Genomic DNA, 19,510 nt, shown 5'->3' with positions numbered 1-19,510 from the left:
TCTCTGGGTGAGAAACCTCCCTCTGATGTCTCCCTTGAACTTCCCACCCATTACCTTAAAGCCATGCCCTCTTGTATTGAGTATTGGTGCCCTGCGAAAGAGGTGCTGGCTGTCTACTCTATCTATTCCTCTCAATATCTGTACACCTCTATCATGTCTCCTCTCATCCTCCTTCCCTCCAGTGAGAACAGCCCTAGCTCCTTTAGTTTCTCCTCATAATCCATACTCTCTAATCCAGGCAGCATCCTGGTAAATCTCCCCTGCATCCTTTCCAACACCTCCACATCCTTCCTATAATGAGGCGACCAGAACTGGACACAGTACTCTAAGTGTGGTCTTACCAGAGTTTTGTAAAGCTGCATCATTACTTTGCGGCTCTTAAACTCGATCCCACGACTTATGAAAGCCAACATCCCATAAGCTTTCTTAACTACCCTATCCACCTGTGTCGCAACTTTCAGTGATCTGTGGATATGAAGCCCCCAGATCCCACTGCTCCTCTACACTGCCCAGAATCCTGCCATTTACCTTGTATTCCGCCTTGGAGTTAGTCCTTCCAAAGTGTACCACTTCACACTTCTCTGGATTGAACTCCATCTGCCACTTGTCAGCCCAGCTCTGCATCCTATCAATATCCCTCTGTAAGCTTCGACAGCCCTCCACACTATCCACAACACCGCCGATCTTTGTGTCATCCGCAAACTTGCTAACCCAGCCTTCCACCCCCTCATCCAAGTCATTAATAAATATCACAAAAGTAGAGGTCCCAGAACCGATCCCTGTGGGACACCACTAGTCACAGCCCTCCAATCTGAATGTACTCCCTCCACCACAACCGTCTGCTTTCTACAGGCAAGCCAATTCTGAATCCACACGGCCAAGCCTCCCCGGATTCCTTGGCCTCTCACCTTCTGAAGAAGCCTACCATGCGGAACCTTGTCAAACGCCTTACTAAAATCCATGTAGACCACATCCACTGCACTACCCTCATCAATCTTCCTGGTCACCTCCTCAAAGAACTCTATCAGGCTAGTGAGGCAAGACCTTCCCTTCACAAATCCATGCTGGCTGTCCCTAATAAGCCCATGATTCTCTAAATGCTCACAGATTCTATCTCTTAGAATCCCTTCTAGCAGCTTACCCACCACAGACATAAGGCTCACTGGTCTGTAATTCCCTGGACAATCCCTACTACCTTTTTTGAATGTTTCGATGTAGAAACCATAGAAAAACTACAGCACAGAAAACAGGCCATTCAGCCCTTCTAGTCTGTGCCAAAACATTATTCAGCTAGTCCCATTTACCTGCCCCCAGCCCATACCCCTCCAGACCTCTCTCGTCCATGTATCTATCCAATTTACTCTTAAAAGTTAAGAGCGAGCCCGCATTTACCACATCAGATGGCAGCCCATTCCACACTCCCACCACTCTTTGAGTGAAGAAGTTCCCTCTAATGTTCCCCCTAAACCTTTCCCCTTTCACCCTAAAACCATGTCCTCTCGTACATGTGACTGGTATGTAAATATCTTATCCTATTTATGGGTGACAGTCCAAATTGGCAGAATCTGTATCTTACTAGTGATTGAGCTGGAGTATTACTCCAATACTGGAGTATTGGTCAAATTAATTGTGTTTAAATTTTTTGATATTTTGGAAAAACATCTTTAAGTAAAGAAATAGTGACCTACTTCAGAGTACATCCAATAAAGTGTGGTAGATTGGCTTAGCAATGAGATGCAACCCACTAGGCATTGCACAGATTCATTTGCTAGCCAATTGGGCCTGTACTGTGATGGGTGTGGAGTACTGGAGCCCAACAGATTGGGTGGACAGTGAAGGATCAGAGGGTGGGGGTGCTTGAAGCCCAATGGTGATGGATGGTTGATAGAAGGAGCCTTGAAATATTAGGGACTCATTGTGACATTAGAGAGGTACCAGGTCAAAAGACTGGGGTATGCTGTTATTTTGGGTGGGACAGTGCAGGGTTCCATGCTGATTTTTGAGAGGGAGTGGCAGGTCAGGAGATCAGAGCTGGGTTGTCAGGGGACTTCAGGCTGAGCAGGAATGGCAGATCATGGGGTAGCTGGAGAGCCAGGTGGGATCATGGGGACAGGGGGCCTGCTGGAGACTGGGATGATGGGAGGAACCACGAGTTGTTACAATTAAAATAAAGTTCAAGCTTAACTAAGTCAGCACAAATATAGACATTAAACTTCAATTTGAGAAAAAGCCTGTTTTGTCAAACTTATGACACAGATGTTATTAATAAAGTGACCAGAAGACATGCTGAAGACAATTCATCCGTGTCTCACTTCAACTGACAGTTTACTCAGATGCCATTGAGTCATATTTTCAGCACCACACAGAAGCCAGGACATAGAAGCTAATACTAAAAGTATTTTAAAGTCATAGAGAGATACAGCACGGAAACAGGCTCTCTGGCCCACTTGCATTCACTCTGGCCATTAACCATTCATATTTTGTGCAGTGCTATTGATAAACTGCTAATCTGAAAAAATTACATCAAATTTCATAGAACGTTCGGCACAGAACAGGCCAGGTGGTCTATCCTGGAATACAATTTACATGAGGTTCCTCTCACCATTATTCATCTCTGTACTGCGTCAACTGATTCGTCTCTCTTCCTCATCCCCATGGACATTTTGGCTGCAATCCTATAGCTTTTGAAAGTGTTTTATGGGTTAATTGTACTGCAGTGTAATCTTTGCTGTATTAACAGCGGACAGATATGAGCATGTGACCCAAACTGACCCTGTCAAATTGTTTAGTTTGGCTTTATTTCAATGCTTGAATCATTATAGGAAATATCAAGGCTCCCGAGGAGATCGGAACTGTTTTGATAGCTTTACAAATGTTATGGTTGCAGACAGTACTTGGCAATTCTTGCTCTAAGATCTGAAATTAGAAGTTAAGTTTTTAAATGCATTGTGATAAGGGGAATAATGAAAATTTAGGGAGTGAGTCTCTTTTCATTCTCTCACGGGAAGTGGGTGTCACCACCAAGACCAGCATTTATCTACTGATGAGCTACATTCTAAAATCATTGCAGCTCCTGTGACGAAAGTATTTTCACAGTGCCGTTGGATAGGGAAATGAAAGCTTTTGACTCAGCAATGAGGAAAGAAGCTTTGCATTTTTCCAAATCAGGATGGTGTGAGATTTGGAGGAGAAGACGGAGGTTGTGCTCCTTGCACGTGCCTGCTGATGTTGTCTTTTAGGTGGAATTAGTTAACTCCAAAGTATGGGTCCTTTTTAAATGGAGCATTTGCAGAATCTAGAAGTAAGTTTTGATGGGAATATTTAATAGCTAATACTAAATATTCTGCCTATTTTTCATATTTTCAAATCTTCAGTTCTTCTGTAATGAAAATGCTGGGATACTTTCAGGCTGAGAGCCCTCCATGTGCTCTGAAAGGATTCCGAGTGCATTTTGTAGCCACACTCAGCTGGGACTCTGTGAGCAGCGCCTGTGAGACGGGTCCAGGTGCAAAACTCTAGGGTGACACTTCAGGGCGGTAATGAACAAGTGCTGCTCTGTTGGATTAAATTGATGCCATGTGTGATCTGAAGTGGTTATAAAAGATCCTATGGCATAATATTAAAAAAGATGCAGGGATTCTACACCTTGTGTCTTGGCTAATATTTACCTGCTGGTCAGCACTAAAACAGATTGGTCATTTTTACATTGCTGTTTATGGGAGTTTGCTGTGTACAACTTGGCTGTTGTATCTCCCATAACACAAGGATGTCATGCTTCAAAAAGTACTTTGTTGGCTGTAAGAACTTTGGCAGTTGTTGATGTGAGGAGCAGGCTCCGAGATCATGCCATCTTCAACAATGGTGGGACCCAGTGTGTGAGAGCTGAAGACAAGACTGAAGCATTGACAACCATGTCCAGCAGATGATCAATCTCACCTTCCTTCTGAGATCCCCACCATCACAGAAGCCAGTCCTTAGCCAATTTGATTCACTCCACACGATGTCATGAATTGGCTGAGAGCACCAGTTTCACGACCAGACGTCATCGAGTGTGATATCAAGCAACATTTATTGATGAATAATATACTCTAGATGCCCGATCTGAGTTTCTTCAGGGCCACTCAACTCCAGGCCCAAACATGGACCAAAGAGCTGAAATCCAGAGATGAGGTGAGAATGACTGCTCTTGACGTCAAGACTACATTTCACCGAGTGGCACCAGGGAACTCTTGATAAAAACTGAAATCAATGGGTATGAAGAGGAAAACAATGTCATGATTGGAGCCAGACCTCATACACAGGAAGATGGTTGTGGTTGTTGGATATTAATCAGCCAGCCTCAGAACAACACTGTAGGACTTCCTCAGGACAGTATCCTAAGCCCAACTATCATAAGGTCAGAAATGGGAACATTTGTTGAGGATTACATAATATTCAATTCCATTTGTGGCCCTTCAACAAATGAAGCAGCCCATGCCTGCATGCAGCAAGACCTAGACAACATTCAGGCATGGGCTGATAAATGGGAAATAACATTTTGGTCACAAAATCCTCAGGTAATGACCATCTCCAAAAATAGAGAATCTAATCAAGAGGTAATTGAATGGCATTACCTTCTGACCATCAACATTCTGACAGTTATCATTGACCAGAAGCTGAACGTGACCAGCCACATAAAACTACAGCTACAGGATTTGGTCAGAGGCTGGTTATCCTGTGGAGAGTGACTCACCTCCTGACAGTCCAAAGCCCTCACACAATCTACAAGGCACAGGTCAAGAGTGTAATGGAACACAGTCCACATGCATGAGTAATGAGGAAGTACTGAGCACTGCCTCATTACTCACCAGTAGCTCTCAAGAAGCAAGAAGCCCAACACCATCTGTGACAGAGTGACCCACTTGATTGATGTCCCATCTATGAACCTACCTGCTCCTTCCCTCCACCACTGGCTCACAGTGACTGCAGTGCGTACCCTCTACAACATGCTCTGCAGTTCCTCAGGCTTCTCCGACAGCATCTCCCAAATCTGAAGCTGCTACCGCTGAGAAGAACAAGGACATCGGGCATGTGTGAACATGGAATTGAATTTAGGAGCCGAGAGGTAATGTTGCAGCTATATAGGACCCTGGTCAGACCCCACTTGGAGCACTGTGCTCAGTTCTGGTTGCCTCACTACAGGAAGGATGTGGAAGCCATAGAGAGGGTGCAGAAGAGATTTACAAGGATGTTGCCTGGATTGGGGAGCATTCCTTATGAAAACAGGTTGAGTGAACTCGGCCTTTTCTCCTGGGACCGATGGAGGATGAGAGGTGACCTGATAGAGGTGTATAAGATGATGAGAGGCATTGATCGTGTGGATAGTCAGAGGCTTTTGCCCAGGGCTGAAATGGTTGACACAAGAGGACATAGGTTTAAGGTGCTGCGGAGTAGGTATAGAGGAGATGTTGGGGTAAGTTTTTTACTCAGAGAGTGGTGAGTGAGTGGAAAGGGCTGCTGGCAATGGTGGTGGAGGCGGATACGATAGGGTCTTTTAAGAGACTTTTGAAGGTATATGGAGGTTAGAAAAATAGAGAGCTATGGGTAAGCCTAGTAATTTCTAAGGTAGGGACATGTTCGGCACAGCTTTGTGGGCCAAAGTGTCTGTATGTGCTGTAGGTTTTCTGTGTTTCTATGTTTCTATTACTAACTGCATTGTCCTCTCCAAGTCATGCACTATCCTGACTTGGAAAGAAATCACCAGTCAACTATCATCACTGAGTTAAAATCTTGGAACTCCATTCCCACCTCCCCCCCCCACCAACCCACTAACCCAATGCACCCCAAAAACATTGTGGGGGTATGTTCACCAGCAGCAGTTCATGAAGGTGGCACAGCCCCTCCTTCTCAAGGGCAATTAGAGATGGGGCAGTAAACCCTGGTCTTGCCCGTGATGCTCAGAACATTCTCAGTAACGCAAAAAGATGTATTTCACTGCATGTTTCGATGTACATGTGACTAATAAATATCTTACCTTATCAAAATGGTCCAAAATAAAAACAAGTCTTTCTATTAATACTGATTTTGCTGAAGAGTTGATCACACCCACCGTTATGCCGGTACTTTGTTATAATAGTTATTCTGCTCTGGAAAATAGATTCTGCAGCAGCAAATGAAAGATGATTGTTATAAGCTGCCTCCGCTGATATGCTGTGTGTGCCACAATTTTGATCGCTACCTACTTTAGGCACAATCCTTTAAGAGGGTTTCTAAGTCCGATTCATTCTAAGCAACCACTGCCACTAATAGTCCTGTGAGTTGGTGGCAAAGATTTGCCACAGGTGAGTCCAAGCAATAGCCAATCTGTTCCAATAACAAGGCTCAGTCGTGGCAAAGGAAACTATCTGTATTTAATCATTTAATAATTCACTTCACTAGATAAATATCACAAAGGAATTGTTTAGAATTAAAGTACATTCCATTTATAAATTAGAGGACTGTACTGCCTGAAATACTTCCTCTGTAGAAAGTGCACATAAAATGTGCAAATCTACGAAAGAAAGTTGTCATGTCAAGAATCCTAAGTTTTATCTATGTGAATGATTCAGACAGTATGATATTGCTAAATTTAAGCAACTTGGTGGGAATGGCCATTTTAACGGATTCCTTTATCAGATTTGGCCCAATTTTGACAAGGCATTACAGTCTGATTCAATGTCTTGGCACTTGAAACAGTCTGGTAACAGCCACAAAACACAGCATTGCCAAAACCATTTCAAAACCTGTATTTGAAATATAACTGTAAAATCTCAGTGTTCTCCGAAACAATGTCCTCATTTTAAAGTTGCATCCCCACACAATAAATAATACTTTGTGTGCTCACAATGAATAAAGCAAAATCAATTAGTTTTGAGATTAGATTTGTAATAAATGTCACTTATTTACCATCCCTAATCTAACAACTATCCCTCAAAGGAGCTGAACTTTTGCAGATATGGAGGTGGGTTGAGGTGAAAGAAACCGTGGTTGAAGAAGCAAGGTTGTAAGAAATTGTGTTTGATGCATTTTTGTAGAACATTACTACCCAAGTCACAATGACTGAACACTCACTTACCATTGACCCGATCTCCTCCATTTGCCCATGATCTTGATTTCAAAGGAGCTATTGTACATTTACAAATTCTTGCAACCTTGTACCATCTACTTCCACGACATGATGTGGATTACGTAGAATTATCTGTCTGAGACACGGAATTGTGCTCAGGATGGGGGGGAGCTTTCGTATTGGAGACCGGAGTCGTGAGAGGGGTGTGGGTTCAGGCAGGATTGGGAGGTGATTGCAGAAACAGAGCCCAGAAGCTGGGGAATCGAATGTCAAAGTTAGCAAGTAAAATGTGGAATTATCTGTAAAGATGACCATGAAAACATTGGAGTATAAATAAAATTCAATAATGCTTTAATCTGTTTGTGACTCCAGAACTATTGATGTCATTGATTCTTAATTCTCAATCCTCCAGTCATAAGTTGTTTAGTCGTTGGGGAAATAAATGCTGGTAACATTCAATTTCAGCCATGTTCTCAAAATGGGGGTGCAGACTCGAAGGGCCGAATGGTCTACTTCTGCTCCTATTGTCTATTGTCTAATTTCCATTAATGAGTAAAGACAATGTGCATATGAGGAGTATTTCAAATCACAATGGAGAACAATGTTCGGAGTGAGATGACAGATCAATGGGCTCTTAATGTATAACAATAAGTAATCTTCAGGGTAGGCTGAAAAAAGCACTTCATGGCTGAATGCAAATCAGCATGATTTGACATCGAGTTGAAATTCATAGATGAATTATAAAGGCAAAGATTTAACTTATGTGAAAATGGTGGACAAAATTTTAACTTTTTTTCTTTCTGGTGGTGATGGGTGACCTGAAAATTTCTGGCATTTTCTGTTGTTATTAAAGTATTTATTTCATTTTTCTGATCATAAACCCATGTGAGGTCACATACAGTGTAAATCAATGCAATTATTTTGCCTTTTGCGGTTGCCCATGGATTGTTTCGCTTAAGTCCTTGGAGGTCCTGAGCCCTGATCCTGATGGACTCGCTTCTATTTTTTTGGATTATCAGCGTTAATTACAAAAGAATTTTTTTACCAAAAATAATAACACTCTAGTTGGTAAGACTCAGCATTTGGAGTGTGTCAAAAATGGGTACTGATTTACTAATTTATATCAGATTAAGAATATTTATTTGACAGCATAAAGAGATATTTTGTGTGACCAAGTGAAACAGAGAAGTCCTGCCAATGCAAGCAAGGGAAGTAGAATTCAGGCCAAAGTATTCATTTGTAAATCGTTCCCTTCGGAACATATGCTCTTTGTCCATTCTGTTAGTTCTCTTATTAAGGTGAAGACTGGCACTTTAAATCAAGATCTGAAAAATGTATTGAATGTTATTTTAAAAATGTTAACATGAAATTTAATTTTCAGGATATCATTCATTTAGTGAAATGATTTTTCTGATTTGTTATTTAAACAAAATGTTTGTCCGTTGAGAAGTAATGGAGTTAGTTTTAGACTATGGCACACATCCACTGGACTCAGATGAGGGAAAGCATTCCTAAAAAGTGTGATCACTTAGCCAGTTAGAAACTTAAACATGGACCACAACTATGAGTTAGGCTCTAAGTCCTTATTGTGCTAAAATATGGGACTTCAGGCTCTGTATTCTTATGCTGCAGAATTATGGAGCAGAAATCTTTTAGCTGCAGTCCCTTGGCTAGTGAAACGTGAAGCCTTATAGCACAAGTGGACTCTGAATATTTGCAGCAGAGATCTGTAGAATAATCAGGTCCTGAACCTATTTTGCAAGGCTTTCTGTTTGTTCATATTACAATTACACTAACCTTTCAAAACAGCTACTGTTCCAGCTACTTCATACTCAATTTCAGCATTCAGTGCAATAGTTTGTTCTAATTAGCATATAATTACACTAAAACTAAAACATGTGAAATGCTGGGATCAACCTCACAGCAATTAAAAGTATATGATTATCCACTTGTAGTTTTCGTCATGGCTGCTTTAGATTCAGCAACATGAATATTTAATAGACAAGCTATTGCAAATTTATGGTAACGTGTCATTTCTGTTTTCTTGTACAGCAATATGAAAACTGGCGCCCACACCAGCCTGATAGTTTCTTTTCTTCTGGCGAAGACTGCGTGGTTATGATCTGGCATGAGGACGGCCAGTGGAATGACGTTCCGTGTAACTACCACCTCACCTACACATGCAAAAAGGGCACAGGTGAGTTTGATGTTTACAGTCTGCAGACAAGTTATATTCTCACTCAAGCCTCAGTACAAAACCCTTGCAGTGAAGTAAGTTGTAAGGTAACTGCCACAACTAGCAAAGATGTACATGAATTAATTGTAGCTTCTGTACAGTGAGAGTGCCATGAGTGAACTATAAACCTCCTGCTTGTGTTGCCTATTTTAATTGTTGAGAAGTCATGGTCTTGGTACCATGATTTCCTGCTATGCACTTTATGGCCTTGGATTCATTACAAAATTCATCCATTTCTTCCTCAAGTCTTGATGCAGCATGGTGGTCTGTGTCCCCATCAGTCATTAAGCTGTCTGTTCTGCACGCATTGGTTCCAGGTAGAGTTTTGTAGGTTACTCAGCTACGAGAGTGTTGCATCTGATCCAGTGCTGTTACGCAACTTTCCAGTTGGCAGTCTGGGAAATGAGCAAATGCAAGAACAGTGTTGTCTTTGGATTCTTTTTTGTTTGTATTCTGAATAATTTTGGCCTCCTTGTTGCAGAATTCTTTCAGTGCTAATCTTTCGCTCCTTAGAAATTGCAGAGCGTTTACACAGGCTTTGAAAGGGAAGGATGTCAGGTAAACAGGCAAAAAGTTCAAGGATATTCTTGGAGCCTACTTGACAAATTGCAACATTCTCACCAACTTCTGGCAATCCCTGGCCCTTCTGACCTTAAAGTGGAAGAGAAGCATTCAGAATAGCATTGACAATCCTGAGTCCATGTCCTGGGAGTGCACAGAAGCCAAGCATGAACCATGGAAGGAATAGTTTGTGCAATCTCACAAACTATTCATCCACCTGTTCTGCCAGACATCTACCGTACCTTCCATGGTAGAGTCTGTGGGTTCCACACTGGCCTCATCAGTCACCCCTGAAGCCAAAGTGAAAATTTTTACTTGATCCCAAGGGACAGTCTAAGAATAAGATGACGTAGAACACCCAGCCTCATAGTGATTTCTTTTGTGATCACTTCAGTTGGTTCTGGCTTGTGTCTCAATGACTTCAAAATTAGCAGAAAAGCACTGTTTAAAACCTTGATTTTGGCTTTAATATTTAAACTGTTGTTTGCTTTAACTGGAATAGAAGCAGATTTACCAATAGTTAAGCATTTTAGATTGTTGTTATCTCTTTATGTAGTTGAAGAAATGAATAGACAAACAGAAATTAGGACCAAGAGTAGGCCATTCAATGACTCAGACCTGCACCATTTAATAAGATCAAGGCTGACCTGACTGGAACTTCCAACTCTGCATTCCCATCCACAAAAGAATGCTTCACCCCCTCGCTTATCAAGAACTTATCTACCCGAGCTTTATAAAATCGTCAAAGGTTCTGCTTGCACCATCCATGGAGAAAGAGAGTTCCAAAGACTCATGGCTTCTGAGAGAAAATGTCACTTCGATTCTCCTGTAAGTGGGCAGTTCCTTATTCTTAAACAGTACTCCTGGTTCTAGGTTCTCCCAATTGAAGAAACACATTTGCTACATCTAAATTGGTAAAGAGATTTTTATTATTATGACATGTACTGAGGTACAGTGAAAAACTTGTCTTGCATACCGTTCATACAGATCAATTAATTACAACAGTGCATTGAGGTAGTACAAGGTAATACAATAACAGAATGCAGAATAAAGTTTTACAGTTACAGAGGAAGTGCAGTGCAGGCAGACAATAAGGTGCAAGGTCATAATGAGGTAGAATGTGAGGTCAAGAGTCCATCTTACCGTACTAGGCAACCGTTCAATAGTCTTATAACAGCGGGATAGAAGCTGTCCTTGAACCTGGAGGTACGTGATTTCAGGCTTTTGTATCTTCTGCTCGAGGATAGGGGGGGAGAAGGGAGAATGTCTGGGGTGGGTGGGGTCTTTGATTATGCTGGCTGCTTTACTGAGGCAGTGAGAAGTGTCGAAAGACACCATGGAGCTGTGTCCACAACTCTCTCCCATCAAGTCTCCTAAAGATCTTTAGTCCTTTGCTTTGCAGCAATGGGAGTTGTCCCGTTTCCATCATTTTCTTCTCTTTTTATACTTAGCCCCTCTTCAAACATTCCAGAAAAGTATTAGTGAAAAGAGCAAGATAAGAGACAAATCAGAAATAGAACCATCTATTAAGCTGAAAAGGCCAAATTAGTTTTGTGTTATATTCTCTGACTCATTCTCCCATTAAATAGCAAGTTTTGGAAATGTTTCCCCTGTATGAATTTTACCATGCAAGCTAACATAAAGCCTGTCCTATCTATAGATCAACCCTTTGGAGATATGGAAAATTATTTTCCAGTGAGCAGAATTCAAAAAGGAATTCTTTCAATGAGAATTAAAATGAATGTGTGAAATTTCAGAGGCTGTGGGGTATGAAAGAGTGTGGTTGTTGAGTTATTCCTTTCAACTGTGCACAGAGATAAATCTTTTTTAATCTCCATGAGGCTTTTTATCCCCCCTTTCTGGGAACATTTATTTATTGTCTATTATTGCTTTGCCTTTCACTTTACAGTGGAAAGTATTGCCACATGCAGCAGATTCCTGAGTTTTAACCTTTCGATGCTATTGCATTACTTCATTCCGGATGCAGTCCATCCCAGCGATTGGACAGAACAGGATTTGAACTAATATCTAGCCATTCTCATTTTCACCCTTGGCTTTTGTGCTTCACTCGAAAGTGACCAACATTACTTTGCACAACATAAAGGAAAACTATTTAATGTATTTACCATGTGAATTCATCATCCTTGTTAACATGTAAAGGTTTTTGTTTTGCTCAGTTGCCTGTGGCCAACCGCCAGTGGTGAAAAATGCTAGAACATTTGGAAAGTTGAAGCCTCGATATGAAATAAATTCCATGGTCAGATACCACTGCAGTCGTGGCTTTATCCAACGCCATTTCCCAATCATTAAGTGTCGAACCAATGGATACTGGGATAAGCCGAAAGTTGCCTGTTTAACACGTAAGTTTGGCCAATAACTGGACATAAAATATTTCTGAATATATGTGTGTTTGTTTTGCAATGAAAGGCCCTTTGTTGAACTGTTCTTAGCAAGTAGCTTTTTTGAAGTGACAATAATGTTGAATGGAGATCAAAGGCCAGAATTTCTTTCATCTCTTCCTCCTTCCCTATTATAAATCCATGCCATTGTCATTTTATTCTTTAGTGAGCTTGTCCATGGCAGCAGTTATTTTTATGATCCGTTGACATTGCATTTGTTTGCTGTCAGTGTAGGGCCAGTTATTTTTTCCCCACTAGACAAAGAGGTCCTACAATGAGCTATCAGGTCAAAACTGGCCATTTTACACAATAGGCAAGATCATTTTTGAAATGACAATTCTTCAAAGAAAAAAAAGATATTACATGCCTTGAGAGATAAACTGTCAAGTTTCTACCTTTGAGGTTGTTAAATCTATTTTTCTGTGTTGACTATTTATTCAAAAAGTTTTTTTGCTGTGTAGTGAAAACGTTTGCATAGCACAATGTTGTTTTTTCTCTGATGAAGTACTTGGGGCTATTGTTACAATTACATTGGCAGTTACATTGAGCAATCACCGTCACACTCATTTTAACTCTTCAATTATAATTTGTAGCTAACTCAATTAGGAAGCACAACATAATTAAATTAGCATGAATAGATGTTTAGTTCTGCATGTTTTCCAAATTTTGATGTAATATTCTTCTCCGACCAAGATATATGGATAACAAATGTTAATAATTAATGACTAATTAAACAAATAATGTATTTGATTGTTCATATAAAAACAACACAAGTCGTTACTATGGTGGGCTAAAGCGTTCAAACTACAAAGTATCTTAGAAATTTTGTTTAACATTAACTAAAGTCAATTAAAATATTACAATAGCGACCTCCAAATATGTAGTTTATTAATATTTGCTTTTAACGATACTTAATTAAACTGAGAAATACAAATCTGTATAGTATTACTCATTTATAGTCAGAAGATGCCAGTATCCCAAGCAGTTGTAAATTGTACTCAGAAAGAATGCTTGTAAAGTGGTGGAAATTTAAAAATAAGACTAAAGCCTTTGGAAGTATTTATTAGTGACTGGAAAGAGAAAGGAAGACCCACTTTGGCTTCAAGATTTTTCCAGTTTATTTTAGGTTCACTCATTCTCATTAAAGCTCAAAAGTTTGTCCAGTCAAATTCGAACAACTGTTATGACATTTCAGTCCCCACTGGGGCTATACCATTGGTCCTGGGAGTGTTAAGGTCACTGAAGCTATAGCCACCAGTTAGTTTGTCTTTTAATTATTTTTCTGTCAAGTCTTAAATGAAATGAGTGTTATTTACACATGCCATAATTCTATGAATAACTTCAAAGTCAAAGTCGAGTTTATTGTCATATGCACAGGTGCAATGAAAAACTTACTTGCAGCAGCATCACAGGCACATAGCATCAGATAAGCAGCATTCACAAGAGAAACATAAATTAAACATAAATTATATATAAATTTTCCAAGAAAGAACACAATTAGAACAAAAACAAAGTCCATTTTAATGCAAAGTGATCAAAGTGTTGCTAAACTGTAGTGATTGGGGTTTTGCTGGTTGGTTCAAGAACTAGATGATTGAAGGGAAGTAGCTGTTCTTGAACCTGGTGGAGTGGGACTTCAGGCTTTAAAATATACCCATGATTTCAAAGTTTAAGAAGATCGTTAGATCACACTTGTCTCAGCATTTCCAGAACACAGTGCACCATTAATAGTCCTGTTGGAGAAACTACCAAGACAAATTGCTAAACATGTACAAAACACTTGGTAGATAAAAATCAATTAAAATTGATGTTTCAAAGAAAACAATTCCCTTGCCCATGGAAGTATTCTTTGTAGTTAACAGCTATGGCTGGCATCAATTGTGTCTGAATTGTTGATCCACCAATATTGTTTTATTTATTTAAGGGACGAGGGCAAAGTAATTTAATGCCTTCCCTGACTGTCCTTAATAGGAGGGTGGTTAGCAGCTTCTTGGAGGCTGCAGTTCCTCTCAAGGTACTTTAGGTACTGTTAAGACTTGCAAGCATTGTCATTTGATAATGATGGATCAAATAATTTGACTGATTGCTCAGAACCACCGAGCCTAATGTCAGCATCCCAGCTACTCTATAGAATTAGTACTAGGTCTGATTTGCATTCATGATTTGGTACCTTTACCTGGGTCACATGACAGCCTGCAAACTTCGCCAATATAGAATCTGGATGTTTGCTTTCTAATTATTTTAAACCCAGCTGTTGGGGTATGCTGAATATGTTAGGGTTTCCTGCCTTATATAATGAAAAACAGGGGCAGGCACGGCAGCGTAGCAGTTAGCGAAACGCTTTACAGCGCCAGCGACCCGGGTTCGATTCCGGCTGCTGTCTGTAAGGAGTTTGTACGTTGTCCCCGTTTCTGTGTGGGTTTCCTTCGGGCGCTCCGGTTTCCTCCCACATTCCAAAGGACGTACGGGTTAGGAAGTTGTGGGCATGCTATGTTGGCGCCAGAAGTGTGGCGACACTTGCGGGCTGCCCCCAGAACACACTATGCAGAAGATGCATTTCACTGTGTGTTTCGATGTACATGTGACTAATAAAGATTAACTAATTATTAACTAATTATATTTATTATTCTCTTTTTCTGCTTTATAGCTTCCATATATCAACAAAATGCCCCCAAGTATATCCATGGATTATATCGAAAAGGAACAAAGAGTTCACATAACCGTGTCAGACACGACCATCGTTGGATCAGCAAGTTCTATTCAAGGCACTGACTACGCCACTGAATGGTGGGGAAACTGTTCCTTGCAATTCGAGCCAAACCTGTTCCGAACAGTGCCTGGAGTAACACATTTGGGGGCAGAGGGGAGATTGGGAGGGGTGGGGGTGATTTTATTTGATGAAACAAAACTTTTGGGAGAGATCAAACAGCAGTTTCTTCAAACATGATCATTAAAAAGGACTGCAAAGTATTTCAAGATGATATTAATAAGTTAAATTAAAATGGAACTGCAGTCCTGTTGCTTGTTTGTTCATACCATGGTGCAAATACCACAGCAGACATTTTCTAATTTGACAATTCTCATGCCATTCAGTAATGTTGCTTTACAAATATTGGGCAAACCTACTTATAATGTGCAAATCCTGCACATCTTTTTGCAGGAGTACATTAACTGTTTAGAGCATATACAGCATTTTTGCACCTTTTTTCCATCATTCGTTCTTTTTTAAAAACATTCAGGAGTAGTTACAGTCATATCAGCAATCGCACATTGACATTAACGTCATCTTTTCACTTTGCCGAGCTAAAGTTTGAGATATTTTTTGAAATTAAAAAGTTCATTTTCACTATTGCATTCATTCAGCTTTATTTTCTGTGTTACCTGGTGGATGTTTTACTCTATCTTCCTGCAACATTTACAGTATTGCAAATACCCCCAGGAAGGGGAAAAAAGGAAGATGTTTATATCATAATTTGATATAATGAGGTTGCCCGAGGACCATTTTGATTGATGCCCCAGATACACAGTTCTGACCTCCATAATAAGCAATGTTAAGTCCACAGAGAATGGAAAAGGATTGTGGTGCATTAATGTGAGAGAAAACTATTTTTGTAGAACTTGGATGAGTAATTGTCTGATTTACAAGTATTCAACAATTCCCTTCCTCAAACAGTCTTTCACTTCTACAGCTACAAGATCCCTGTGTAGTGTAATTCTAAGGATGCAAGATGGGATCAAGCCCAGAGACTGCATTGTGAAGCTGCTCTTTAACTCACCTGGATACAAGCAATCAAAATAGCAAATGCAAAAAGGATGCTATGTTACCTTTGCAAAAACCAGTTGGTTCTTTCTGAGGTCAAAAGTGCTAATATATTAACTTTCTCAGATATGGCAGATTTTTGCAGCCCTCACTAATCACACTACAATATGGAGCTGCCTTTTTCTAAAGGGTGAATATAAACCTACATTTTTTTTGTAAAAAAAACCCAAAAAAATAAATTAATTTTTGTATATATAACCATCTTAGTGCATTTTTTAAAAAATGAATGTTTATGTCGGAATGTGGCAGCTGTATAGCATATGTTGATGACGTATGGCCATTTCGTTTAATTCTTGGGATTTTATTCATTTGCTTTCAAAGGATTGGATAGAGGAGAAACAAACTATATTTTTGTAACATTTCTGCTGTTAACCCTTGGGCATCTGTATAAAGCAACAGCTGCTTTTAAAATTAGCACTATGGAAACAGATTAAAATATTTCATTTTGAATCGACTTAAGGGAATAATTTTTGTATTCTAAAGATCTAATTTTCATTCATGTCTGTGGAGGTTTTCCACTGGAACAATTTACATATTGTAGTGCGAGGAGTCAAATCTCTTTGATTTAAATTCACTTGCGGAGAGATTTGAGAAGAATTTCTCTCTAAATCCAAGGGTTAACATGCAGTCAGAGCAAAAAGAATGTCCAAAAATTAAAACTGGTCTGGCCAGCAGCAAGTTTTTAATGTTTTTCAGTAAATTCATTTCTAGAAAGAGAATACCCTGGTTGCTTCACCCACTTTTCTGTCTCATTTTTCTCTTTATGAACAGCAACCGAAATTACTCTGTATGAAATTTTCCCTTTGCAATGCACATAGATCAATTCTGTATTTATATTTTAAATTGTATAGTGTATAATGTGAATGTTTGGATTTTTGTGACTGAAATACTGAAAAACTTTTGTTACTTTTTTTTTACACGTGTTTCACCAAAGAAACAAAAACAAGTCCCGGTCAAGCTGTTTCTATTTTCATGCATTAGTCCTACTGATAGAACTGACTTGAAAAGCATTATTAAAGAAAATAATGAAGCCTCTGGTTATACTGCAGTTTGGAGATGCAACAAAACTCATTTATTTTCTTTGCATACTTAAGGGTTGCTGTCCTTCTAGAGTGGTCATGCATGAATTTAATGTTCTCTAGGATGCTGCTGTTCGCATTCTGGGAGAAAAGTAACAAGGGGGAGGGGTGGGGGAATTTAAAAAAAAGTGTCTGTATTTCTTCATCTTTCTTGAACTCTTTCATTGCCAGTTGTAAAACAAAATGGAAATGATTAAATGAAATTTCTTTGGAAGTCAAAAATCATCCTATTGGATAATGAAGGGTTAATTTTCCAGTTGTAGATTTGAGGTGGTGCTCTGTGATAAGAGAGAGAGAGATGGAAGTGGGACGTTTATGATAACCTGTTCAGGTGAATTCCTGGAGGGTTTGACAACTCTATCTATCATCATGAATTTCTCTTGTAATAGTTCACATGTCTTATGGCAATAACAGTCCACATTAGTAGTAGGTAAAGAGCTCACAAGTAGAACTAAATGCTCAACCAGTCTGGGTACTAAATTGATCTTTCAAATCTTTATTCCTCCTTGTAGTTGGTCTGCATTTGGAATTCTTATAGAAGTCTTTAAGTACTCCATTTTAAAGTATTTCTAGTTCCCAGTTTCGAAGCACTCATGCCAACCAGGTGGTATTTTCTTCTTTTTTTTCCCCTTTTTGCCTTTGCTGAAATACTTTGAGTTCTAGAAGTAATGTATCGGGGAACTAATTAATGTTGATCAATGTGAGCAATGCTTACTTCATGCAGTAATTCACCCAAATCATGAAAATTTCCTTAGGTTCCCTGTTGAGATATATATATTTTATTATTGTTCAAGTATGGTTGCAAGATTTGAGAAAAAAACTTCCTGCTCTACTTCCCTCTAAGTTTTCTGTTTGAGGCATTGCATTTATTTTCAACTTGAAGGACCCCAACTAAATACTTTTAAGAATTCACTTGGAGCTCTGGCTGATTAACCATTTCAACGTCAGGGGAAAAATCAAATTCACGATGCACGACTTACCCAGGAACATAATATTCTTTGAAGGTTACTAGTAGCATCTACTTACCAGTAGACTGTGTACTATACAGAACCAGCCTTACACCACAATTAGTTCATCACAGAGTTTATGCTTCAGTTGCATCACTTCTTCCTTTTCAGCGAAACCCTCTATTGCCTCTTTTCACATGTACTGTTCTCACCTTTGGTAAAAGCATCGATACACTCATGCCATTGCTCCCCAGGTTGGTCAGTTCTGAAGGACATTGAGCCTGATGCAAAAGATAAGAAAAAGAAAAGATGCACTTGCCTTAAGATGGATCTTTTTTAGGATTCCCCAAGCACTTTACGTCCAATTAAGTATTTTCAGCTGTCACAGTTGTTACAGCACACAATAGCAAACTCCAGCAAGCAGCAATATGATGAGAGAACTAATGTTCTAAATAATCTACCTGTTGCCAATGCATCTGTCCAGTACAGTATTGGTAGGAGTGATCACTGAAGGGCTCGTGTGGAGACAAAATCAGTTTTGGTCTGGCACCACCATTGTGCTGAATGGAATAGATTCAGATAAGAGCCAGCAACTCACAACTGGCTATGTGAGGATCTCTGGGTTATCAGTAACAACAGAACTGTATCCTTGTGCAGTCTGTGACCTTGTGTCACTAACACAAATCATTAAGATAAGATTTCTTTATTAGTTACACGTGTATTGAAACACACAGTGAAATCCATCTTTTGCATAGAGTGTTCTGGGGGCAGCCTGCAACTGTCGCCACGCTTCCGGCGCCAACGTAGCACACGCACAACTTCCTAACCTGTACGTCTTTGGAATGTGGGAGGAAACCGGAGCACCCGGAGGAAACCCACGCAGACACGGGGAGAATGTATAAGCTCCTTGCAGACAGTGGCCGGAATTGAACCCAGGTCTCTGGCGCTGTAATAGCATTACGCGAACTCTACGCTACCGTGCCTGCCTAAGTTAGGGGATCAAACCTGGTTTGATGAAGATTGTAGAAGAGACACCAACACACAAGCAATACAGTGGTACAACCAGTCGAGCCACTGCCTCACGGCACCAAGACCCAGGTTCAGTCCTGACCTTGATGCTGTTCCCATGATCATCAGATTGGCGAGATCACGTGATTTTCCTCAGAGGCGTGGGTTGGTAAGTTAACTGGCCAATATAAATTGCCCCGTTGCCTAGGTCAGTCATAGAATAGTGGGGGTGGGGGTGGGGGGGGGAAGGTTAGAGGAGTTGATGAAAAAGTGGTGTCAATAAAAATAAAATGGGATTCATGTAGGATTAGTACAAATGGTTGGTTGATGGTCGGTGCAGCCACAGTGGGCTAGAGGGCCTGTTTCTGTGCTCCAC

The 19,510-nt window shown here is 40.1% G+C and overlaps 1 protein-coding gene across 1 annotated transcript in view; it reads left to right on the top strand.

Moving 5' to 3' along the window:
- LOC127572941 (versican core protein-like) overlaps positions 1-17,131 on the top strand; it is a 176,187-nt gene extending 159,056 nt beyond the window's left edge. The window contains exons 14-16 of the mRNA XM_052020665.1: positions 9,137-9,281; positions 12,059-12,241; positions 14,928-17,131. Coding sequence (XP_051876625.1) covers positions 9,137-9,281; positions 12,059-12,241; positions 14,928-15,052 — 453 coding nt within the window. The 3' untranslated portion in view covers positions 15,053-17,131. The remainder of the gene's footprint in view (positions 1-9,136; positions 9,282-12,058; positions 12,242-14,927) is intronic.
- The last annotated feature ends 2,379 nt before the right edge of the window (positions 17,132-19,510 follow it).

The sequence above is a fragment of the Pristis pectinata genome, chromosome 7, assembly GCF_009764475.1.
Source record: "Pristis pectinata isolate sPriPec2 chromosome 7, sPriPec2.1.pri, whole genome shotgun sequence".
Lineage (NCBI taxonomy): Eukaryota > Metazoa > Chordata > Chondrichthyes > Rhinopristiformes > Pristidae > Pristis > Pristis pectinata.
The sequence above is the reverse complement of the archived record's forward strand: the minus strand, read 5'-3'. Positions and strand labels throughout refer to the sequence as shown.